This window comes from Narcine bancroftii, chromosome 2 (assembly GCF_036971445.1).
Source record: "Narcine bancroftii isolate sNarBan1 chromosome 2, sNarBan1.hap1, whole genome shotgun sequence".
Classification (NCBI taxonomy): Eukaryota; Metazoa; Chordata; class Chondrichthyes; order Torpediniformes; family Narcinidae; genus Narcine; species Narcine bancroftii.
In genome coordinates this window covers 199,647,244-199,657,637 of record NC_091470.1, presented here as the reverse complement: position 1 = coordinate 199,657,637, position 10,394 = coordinate 199,647,244, and the positions used below count along the sequence as shown (strand labels likewise).

Below are 10,394 nucleotides of genomic sequence, written 5' to 3'. Positions count from 1 at the left end.
ATGGCAGGTGCAGTTTGGTGCAAGATACTGAATTCGGGGGAAATAATCCAGGGCAGGACTTGCTCTGTTAACGGCAGTGGCCACAAGTGTGTTATGGAACAGGAGGGTGTAGGTGCATGGTGTAGGCTGATGGCAGCATGTGAAGAGGGGGTTGGGAACACTTGCCTTCGCCAGCCAGGGGAGTGACTCCTTGTAAGCACTTGGATCAGAGGGATCCAGGCCGAATGCAATTGGGACTAAAGCAGGAGGGCACGTCATTCCACGTGGGCTAGTTGGCCTATTGGCTGTCACAGTGCTAAAAGAGCACCGCTCCATTCAACTTTGACCATGACATTGCCAACATCACTAGTCCCTGGGGGCAAGATCAGGACATGAGATAACATTAGACACAAGAGCAGAAATAGGCCATTCAGCCCATTTGGTCATGTGCTGATCCATTTCCCCACTCCCCGGCCTTTACCCCGTAACCTCTGGTGCCCTGGCTAATCAAGAACCTATCAATCTCTGCCTCAATACACCCAATGACCCGGCCTCCACCACCGCCTGCAGCAACAAATTCTATGTTCACCGCCCTCTGGCTGAAGAAATTCCTCCACGTCTCTGATCTAAGCGGACGTCCTTCAATCCTGATGTTGTGCCCTCTTGTCCTGGACCCTCCCACTGTGGGGGAACCACCTTTCTACATCGACTCAATCCACACCTTTTAATATTCCTCTATTGGCACCTCTGCTGGCAGCCACCTGAACTCCTGACTCCAAGCTCTGCCCTCTTGCCCAGGTCACCGTACATTCCAGCTTGGCTTGTGCGACCCTCAATATCCTGTTCAAAGAACGTCCAGCTCAAGGTTTCAGTTGGCAGGATTCCGGCTTTATTTTGGGGGAAGTGCTTGAGGGTGGTGGCAGAGCACGGGGACAGGCCCAACAACCACATGCTGACCAACGCTCACCAAATTTTATGCTTTCCACGCTCTCAGGTGATACCCGTGGTACGTCCCTACCTGAATTTGGATGGGAATGAGTACTGAGAGGTGACCATGAGAAGTTGCGTCAATCGCCAAAGCCTCAATTGCCTGCTCGAATCTGTCCTTAATCCCATTTTCTTGCACTATTTATTTTTGAAATGTAATTTAGATTTAACAATGAATTTCATGACATTTTGTTCATTGGAATAAATTCTGATTCTAACATGGAGGGGAACAGGGCAGTGGCCACGGCGGGCGGACCAACGAGGGTCTCCACGGCCGAGGGACCCGGACAGGATGCAGGAGACTGTCTCAGGGAAACCGGGATTTGAAGGTGATGTGAAGACAAGGGGCTCCCGAAGGGCCTCAGGTGCTGAAGGCTTCCTGATGGCATCAAAGGTTTGGATCTGGAGCTCAGACGGCCGATGGACTGAACTGTGCAGCCGCAGAAGGCGAATCCATGAACATTCACCGACTCTGAAAGGACTGTCTTTTGCTTCTTTACTGTCCCAGGCAACACTTATGGCCACTCTTTCCCTCATGGCAGGCAAAAGGAAATTACCACCTGGATACAAACCTGCCATATTACTGTGGTGAGGGCATCTGGAGCCAGTACTTCTAGAATGGCCCATGTTAAGGATACATCCCATACGCCCCTCTCCGAGGATCAGCAGACTGTTGCCATCTCACTGATGAGGCCAAACTTAGTGTCCTTCACACAAAGGCAGCGACGGCAAACCCACCCCCCCCCCCACCTCTCAGATTCCCCCTGGCCTTGCAGCCCTGGAATCTCCTTTCTGAAACGAAGGAGTGAAGGAGGACAAGAGGAGACTTTAATGAGAGGTCTACAAGATTATGAAAGATTGGGTGGGCAGCCAGTGCCTTTTTCTCAAGGTTGGAAGAGCAAACACCAGAGACAAGGTGAGGGGAAGGAGGTTCAGGGGAGACATCAGTGGTAGTCCTGGAACGCCTTGCCGGGGGTGATGGTGGAGGCTGGTACAATAAGGACATTTAAGAAACTCTAAGACGGGTACACAGATGGAGAACAATCGAAGGTTACAAGGCAGGAAGTGTTTCGTACTTTTGGAAGGAAGATGTGTCAGCACACATCAAGGACCAATACTGTACTGTAGTGTTCTGTGAAATCTCCAAACCGAGCAGTTAGTCACCGCTACCTGGCTGCGGTCAAAATGTGACTGGTGGCACGCACGAAGGTGCCCCAGACCGTGGTCAACCCCTGCGTCTCCCTGCTCTCAACTAGGCAACCATCCCCACGCTGAACGAGAACGGAAGAAACCTCAGCCATTTAGAAGATGGAAGATCAAACTTTATTTTGGAACTACTTGCATACAAAAAAAACATATTGCACATCAACCAAAAGAGACAAAAAAAATTAAAAATAGAAAAAGGACTAAAAGGACAAACCGTTTGGGTTTTCATACACAAGACAGTTGGAGACGGGTAACCAATTTGTTAGCTTTGTTGAGAAGCTAAATCATCAGGAGTGTATGAAACTGATCCAAACCAATACCTTTTAATGCAGCTCAAACATTCTTTAAACTGTCCAAGATGCACAGTGGGGGGGAAAAAAATTAAAAGCTTCACTAACACGGAGAAACAAAATTACTTCATTTCTGGTTCCAACCTTGCCACCCAGACATTTGGGTGGGGATCTGGGAGCAGGCAAGGCACCCCTCCAACGTCAGTCAGATGCTGCCCTGACTGGGAGCAGCTGACAGCCACCAGCTCCTGCCCCCACCAGACCAGCTGGGCACTGCACCACGTCGGGCAAACGTCCCCAGGGTAAAACCTTCCCCACCACCCCCCCTCGTAGCCCAAGCCAGGCTCTCCCGGGAAATTCTGACCCGGGGGCAGGTGCTGGGGGGGGGGGGGCTTGGCGGAGGCTCTCGTCCTGGACGCTGCCCTCCACTCTTCCGCTGGTAGGGCCATGAAGTAATCGAAAGGAAAGAAAACACGTTTGAAGATGAGGAGCTCTCTTATTTTTTGCTGCTTACACATCTCATGATCACACACACCATCTACCCCGCTGCAGCAGAATGGGTTAACAGTATCAAAAACTGCTGCAGCTCTTCTGAATTATACACCCCGACGGTAGAACGCTGGGCTTCAGGTTAGTGTGAAGGAAACAGCAGCAAGTCTTGGAGAGTTTGGTTTTTAAATACTGTACAGTGAAAATAAATTAATCTTTTAAATGAAGCTGCTTTGTCCAACCTCTGACCTTCCCGACAATCTCCGTCCCTCTGGACCCTCCTCTCTCTCGGTGCTCTCCAGTGTTTCTCCTGCATTTCTAACCTGCAATGACCTGACTCAGTTTTATTCCACCCCCCCCCCGTGTTTTCATTTTCACCCCAGCTTATATTTGTCGTTCCTTTTTTTGTTTGATTGACTAATCAGTGCAAGTATTACAGACCGCATCGATTTATACAGTGTCTCCTCACCAGAAATGGTCGCACACTCATTTCCGAGGTGTGTGTTTTACTTTTAAACAAAATGAAGTTTTTTTTTGTTTTAAACAGCTTTTAAGTCGCTGACCCCTTTTTCTGCACTCTCTCTACCTGACTTGTTCGGATCTATCCATCTTCAACTTCTAGAACCAAACCAATATATCAGTCACTGACCTTTTGCCATTGAAATGTTGCAAAACAAAATCCCAGTTTTCTTTTTACACTGTCAGAAGGCACAACATCTTTATTTAAATGTGGTTTTTTTTTGTTTTTTTTTTTAAATTGTGTTTTTTTTTTAATTTCCTCGAACTTTTTAATTAAATCTCAAAAAACAGATACACATATAGGCCAGAACACCTCCCCTCGAACCTCCGTCCGGTGCAGAGATAAGGGGAGGGCTGTGCTGTGTCCAGTCGGGTGGTAGTAGTAAGTAGTATTCAATTTCTATCTTTGGCAAGCTTTGACAAGCACTATTGAATAAACATGATGCAAGCGGGACTGAGATTCACGGGTGGAGGCTGCAGTGTTTTACGAAACACCATTGACCACGGCCTGCTGCTTGATGGTGGGACCAGCTTGCTCATGCTCCTGGGTGCTGCCTGGAGGCTTGGTGGTGCTGCCGCTCGGGCTAGCGATGGGGCCGTTGGTGACCGTGCCAGGCTCGCTCGGGTCCGCTCGTTCCTGATTTGGGGGGGTGTCCAAGGACAAACATGTGGTGAATGACTGGCCAGCTTCTCTTTCTCTTCCCCCCCCCACCCCCCGTTGCTTTTCCCAAAGCCACCATGGGGGTGGGGGGAAAAGAAAGGAGACCCACCCTCTGGAGGCGTCCTGCCTCTCAGCGACCAGACGTTTCCAACCCTCAGCATGAGCCATGTCTAAACGGCCTCTCCCCCAACCCTTTCCAGATCCCTTTGTTCGCGATTCACCCCACTGAGTAGGAGACATCTCTCCATAGGATCTTCGGTTTCTAAAAACCACATTCTTTCAAATGTTCTGGTCACCTCATTACGGGAAGGATTTGGAAGCTTTGGAGAGTGGGTGCAGAGGTTTACCAGGATGTTGGCTGGATCGAGAAACAAGTCATGAGGCAAGGCTGGCAGAGCTGGGGATTTTCTCTTTGGAGCACAGAAGGAGGAGAGGAGACTTAATAGAGGTCTCCAAGATTCTGAGAGGCATAGACAGGGTGGACGGCTTGGATGGGAGTAGCAAACACCAGAGGGCATCTGTACAAAGTGATGGGAGGGAGATTTAGAGGAGACATTAGGGGTAAGTTTTTAAAAAAAAAATTATACAGAGAGTTGTGGGTGCCTGGAATGTATTAGGGGTATTTAAGAGACTTTTAGACAGGCACATGGATGAAAGAAATATAGAGGGTTAAGAGAAAGGGAGGGTTTCGTTTGGGGGGGGTCAACACAACATCGTGGGCCGAAGGGACTGTACTGTGCTATAATGTTCTATGTTTAAACTGCAAAAAAAATCTAATCTCTTCATCTCCTCATTAGACATGGAGAGCTCGAGTTCCAAGAGATTGGATAGCTGGGGCATTTTACCCGAGGGAGGCGGAGGGTTGACCTAGGAGGCTTATAAAATCACGAAGGGCACAGACAAGGTGGTGGTAATTTTCCCCAGGGCAGGAAAGTCTAAATCGAGAGGGCACAGGTTTAAGAGAGAGAGAAAAGAATTAAAAACCTGTCCCACGCAAGGAGTGGGAGAACGAGCTGTCAGAGGAAGTGGTGGAGGTGGGGACAATACGTTTAGTTGTGCACGAAGAGGAAAGGTTTAGACAGAGAGCAGGGCAACAGGCCCTTCCAGCCCATGACACCTAATTGACCTACAACCTCCGGGATGTTTTGAAGGTTGGAAGGAAGCCAGAGCCCCCGGGTAAAAACTCATGGAGATGTGAGGGAGAACGTACAAATTCCTTACAATGTGGGATTCGAACTCTGATCGCTGGGCTGTAACAGCGGGGTGCTAACTGTGATGCCCCACGGCTTAGAGGGATATGGCTAAAATAATAGGCAAACTGGACCAACTCAGGCAGACGACTGGCATGTCCAAGTTGGCCTCTTGCCAAGTTGTACAATTTGTTCCAATACACAGCAGGCTCCCTATCACTGTATGGACAAGTGGCTGGTTCCGACACCAGACAGGTAGGAGTAACTCAGCAGGTCAAGCAGCATCTGCAGAGGAGGTTCTGCACCAGGTCACAAGCTGTTGATTTTCTCCAGCTGTTCGTTTTTTGCCCCAGGTCCCAGCAGTAGCAGTCTCATCCCATGGCTGGTCCCAATGCCACAGCCCCTTGGGATTTGACCACAAAGCTCTCCCCAACCCAAACTCTAACCCAGGCAGAGTTCACCACTCAAGAATGTCCTGCGGGGGTGCGTTTGAAATAACAGGGCAGCGGGGCCTTGGCTGAAGGATGCACAATGCTTGTTTAAGGGCACATCTGGAGCTGGGACCAGAGGTGACAACCATGTCCAGAGGCAGGGAAGATTTATCCACACACAGTGGCTGTGGAAGTACTCAGTTCGATGGGCCATTGGTCTCATGTGCTCTACAATTCAATGACCCAAGCACCAACTCTCTGGCCACCAGGAAAGGCTCCACCCCCCCGAGGGACGGGGTCACAAGCAGCTCAACCCAAACCTTACCGGTTGCCTCTCGTCTGGCTCCAGCTGCGGGGACTTCTCAGACCGCTCCTTCTGCGTGATGCGTTGTCGGCTTTGAGACTCGGCGCGGGAGATGTAATCGGCCACTGTGACTGAGGTAATGAATGAGGGTCGGTCAGTACCGCGATAGACTACACCGGTCCACCACTCCCAATCAAGCACGATGCAGCAAGTTAACAACTTTTGCAAGTACAGCATGGTAACAAGTCCATATCCCCAAAAACCCCAATTAATCTCCAACCCCCGTACGTTTTGAAGGGCAGACCAGGGAGAACATACAAATTCCTTACAGTCAGCGCCTGATTCAAACTCGGGTTACTGGCGGTGTAATAATTTACGTTAGGCGCTCTGCTATCCAGGCCGCACAAAATGTAGCAGTGACAGGGTGGGTGGGGAATCCTTAAAATCAAGTAGCCTTTATGAGAATCACTGGAAGTTGTTTGCAGGGGCAGGGGGAGATCAAGATCTCACTGCCTGAAGATGGCATGGTTAGCACAACATTGTTACAGCCCAGCAATCGAGATCAGGTTTGAATTCCGCGCTGTCTGTAAGGAATTTGTACTTTCTCCCCGTGTCTGCATGGGTTTCCCCCAGGGCCTCCAGTTTCCTTCTATTGTTCACAAAAAAAAGATACAGGTGTTGTAGGTCAATTGGGCGGCACAGGCTCGTGGGCTGAAAGGGCCTGTTACCACGCTGTATGTCTAAATTTAAAGAAAAGAAAGAACGATGGGAGCAGATCCAATAGGTCCCACATGGGAGGTGACCAGGAAGGTTCAGACGCTCCATATTCATAGTGAGGTAGTAAACTGGATTCGACATTGGCTAAACGGGAGAAGCCAGAGAGTGGTGGTGGATGATTGATTCTCAGACTGGAGGCCTGTGACTAGTGGTGGGCCTCAGGGATCGGTGCTGGGACCACTGTTGTTTGTCATCTTTATCAATGATCTGGATGATACTGTGGTAAATTGGATCAGCAAGTTGGCAGATGATTGGAGGTGTTGTGGACAGCGAGGAAAGTTTTCAAAGCTCGCAGAGGGATCTGGACCAGCTGGAAAAATGGGCTGCAGAATGGCAGATGCAGTTTAATGCAGAGGTGTTGCATTTGGAAGAACAAACATAGTACTGTGGAGTACAGAAGAACAGAGGGATCTGGGACTACAGATACATAATTCCGTGAAAGTGGCATCACGGGTGGATAGGGTCGAAAAGAAAGCTTTCGGCACACATTGGCTTTCATAATTCAAAGTACTGAGTCCAGGAGTTGGGATGTTATGGTAAAGTTGAATAAAACATTGGTGAGGCCAAACTTGGAATATTGTGTTCAATTTTGGTCACCGAACTACAAGAAGATTGAAAGAGGGCAGAGAAGATTTATGAGGATGTTGCCTGGACTTCAGGAATTTTCAGGAAAAGGTTAAACAGATTTGAACTTTATTCCCTAGAGTGTAGAAGAATTAGGGGAGATTTGATAGAGGTATTTAAAATTATGAGGGGGATAAACAGATTAAATGTAGGTCAGCTTCTTCCACTGAGGTTCACCAGAGGACATGGGTTAAGGATGAAAGGTTTTGGGGGAATGTGAAGAGGAACTTCTTCACACAGAGTGGTGGGGAGCTGCCAGCTGAAGTGGTTAATGTGGATTCAGTTTTAACATTTAAGAAGAATTTGGATAGGCACATGGATGGGGTGTAATCCGCGTCAAAAGAACCAAAGACTTGTTGATCAAAACCAAGGCTTTTATTAACTAAAAGACTGGAGCATATCATAAGTAGGTCGACCAGTCCAGAATGACCTGGTCTGGCTAGGAGCAATCCTTTAAGACCTGTCAGTAGGTGTGGCTACACTCTCAGCCAATCACAGTCATCCTACACTACCATCTGTACACATGTACATTTATACACTGGTGATAGAATCTGTACTTTCACAAGGGGGAGTACCATCACATGCCACCGGAAAGGGCTCATACCTCCCTGGTCACTCAGTCTGCCATCTTACCTGGCTGCCTGTCCCTGCTCAACGAACCATCCACTCGACTTCCACGATTACGGCGTCTTCGGCTCCGGTTACGTCTCGGGGGTCTTCCCTCCATTTCATCTTGGGGTTGGGTGGGGGGGGGGGGTGTGTGTGGGGAGGAAAAGCAGTGTTAGAGCCGATATTTTTAAAAAATCTTTCAAATTTGGGGTCTGTGCCCAAGATGGTGGTGCTTTTGCTGAGCACCGCATCACGAGGGATTGCAGGCCTCAGGAGAACAGCAGACCAGCGCAGGAACAGGAGTGCATACCCCCCCCCCACCATCAGGAATTATTTTGGAAACTGACAGCAGTGGGAAAGAATCTATTTTTGTGCCGCTGGGTGTTCGTCTTCAGGCTCCTATACCCTTTTCCCGATGGTAACAGAGTGAAGAGGACATGGCCTGGGTGGTGGGGATCCTCGAGGATAGAGGCTGCTTTCTTAAGACACCACCTCATATAGATGTCATCGATGGAGTGAAGTCTGGTGCCCGTGATGCTCCAAGCTGAGTTAACACCCCTCTGGAATTATTCTTGTCCTGAGAGTCGGCAGTGATGCAACCAGCCCAAATACTCTCCACGGCCCACCTGTAGAAGATTACAAGAGTCTTCAGTGACGTACCGAATCTCTTCAGACACAAGTGTAGTGGCTGGTGAGCCACTTTTATGATGGGATCAACGTGGAGGCTCCAGGACAGATCCTTGGAGATGTTGACCCCCCCCCAGGAATTTGAAGTTCTTGACCCTCTCCACTACCGAGCCCTCGAGGAGGACTGGGTCGAGTTCCCCTGACTCCCTCCTGAACTATCAGATCCAGGATTCAAGAGGGTGCTGAGGGAAAGTAGGGGTTTCCAAAGGCTTCCTGATTGTATCAGAGGTCTGGATCTGGAGCTCGGGTGGCCGACACATCAAGCAGGGGTCCGTGCAGCTGTAGGAGAATCCGCGGACACTCAGTGACTCTGAAGGGACTCTCTTTTGCTTCTCATTCCCCTAATGTTAGGGGCACTGGGCAATGCTCTTGATGACTCTTGCTTGGTTTGTGGTAGACAAAAGTTGAAGTGTATCATGCATATTACATTTTAAATGTATTATTACATGACAACAAAAGGAACTTTGATCCTCTGCCCATTGCTCTACCACAGGCCCATCCATTCACAAGTGGGACTCAGCAGCTGGTACCTTACCTCCCTTTTGAAAACCAACATCAATGGACAAGCTTAAAGTTGACAAAGCAGGGATTGCATTACTTTTGCGTCATGTTGATTTTTACCGCAAAATTATTAAAGTAGTTGAGAAGATTTGGGAGAGAGACGGGAGTACACTGAGCAGTTTTGGCCTTTGCCTTCCTGAACTCATGCACCAGATCGGGACACAGAATGGAATTCAACAGCCTGAGCAATGACCATCGATTTTTCTATCTTTAGGTAACTCCCCATCTCTGCCTGGTTTCATTGTTCCCACCTCTTCTCCTGTTCTTACTGTTCCCTCAAAAGTAGCCAATCTGTGGCGCACGTTCCAAAAGGGGTGCATTGGATGATTAGAAGTGGTGCTTAGACGGAGGCAGGGTTAGTGTAGAGCAGGGGTCTCTAAGGTGATTGATATTGACCCCTGGGGGTCACTGGGACTATTCAAGGGGGTCGATAAATGCTGGGGTTGAAAGGGGGTCAATTGAACTTTTGGGGTCGAAGGCAGTGGCGTATCTATGGACAATCATGCCTGTGGTAGGGGTGGCCAACCTCTTGTGAGAGCTAGCCTTGGTGGCCCCCCATGTTGCACTTGGCTTCGGCCGTCTATAACGTTGAGAGTGAACAGGAGGATGAGGACCCCATCCCACCCCCCCACCCCTCTGGATAGTGCAGCCACCCCAGCATCACCCTACCCGACATAGAAAGAACTCTGACGCCTGGGGGTCAATGAGGGATCAAGGACTCCATGAAGGGGGTTGAAGGTCAGAAAGATTTGAGGTCCCCTGGTGTAGAGGGTGGCACAATTAAGTGTAGAAGGAGGCCTGATTCGCCTAGACAAGAGTCCTATTCCCCCCCCCAACAAAACCTTTCTTCTCCACTCCATCCACCTTTCCTTCTTCTCCCGTTTGCTCTCAAGTTATTAAAAAGGCTGAAGCCAAGTACAACATGGCAGCCACTGAGGCCCGCTCTCACAAAACCTCCTTGTCGTCATTTATTTTGACGCCTTAAACCCCCCCCCCCCCCACCCCCCCCCCCCCCCCACAGCGGTCTCTCCACTTCTCTCAGTTTGCGAGCAATACCCTCTCCAGCTTCTTCCACCTATT

General features: G+C 49.4%; 1 protein-coding gene across 1 annotated transcript in view; it reads right to left on the bottom strand.

The window, feature by feature from the left end:
• Positions 1-2,266: 2,266 nt before the first annotated feature.
• The window catches only part of LOC138754966 (RNA-binding protein FXR1-like), a 125,282-nt gene continuing 117,154 nt past the window's right edge, over positions 2,267-10,394 (bottom strand). Inside the window, exons 15-17 of the mRNA XM_069920057.1 lie at positions 8,091-8,189; positions 6,078-6,187; positions 2,267-4,107 (exon numbers count right to left, since the gene is read on the bottom strand). Coding sequence (XP_069776158.1) covers positions 3,955-4,107; positions 6,078-6,187; positions 8,091-8,189 — 362 coding nt within the window. The 3' untranslated portion in view covers positions 2,267-3,954. The remainder of the gene's footprint in view (positions 4,108-6,077; positions 6,188-8,090; positions 8,190-10,394) is intronic.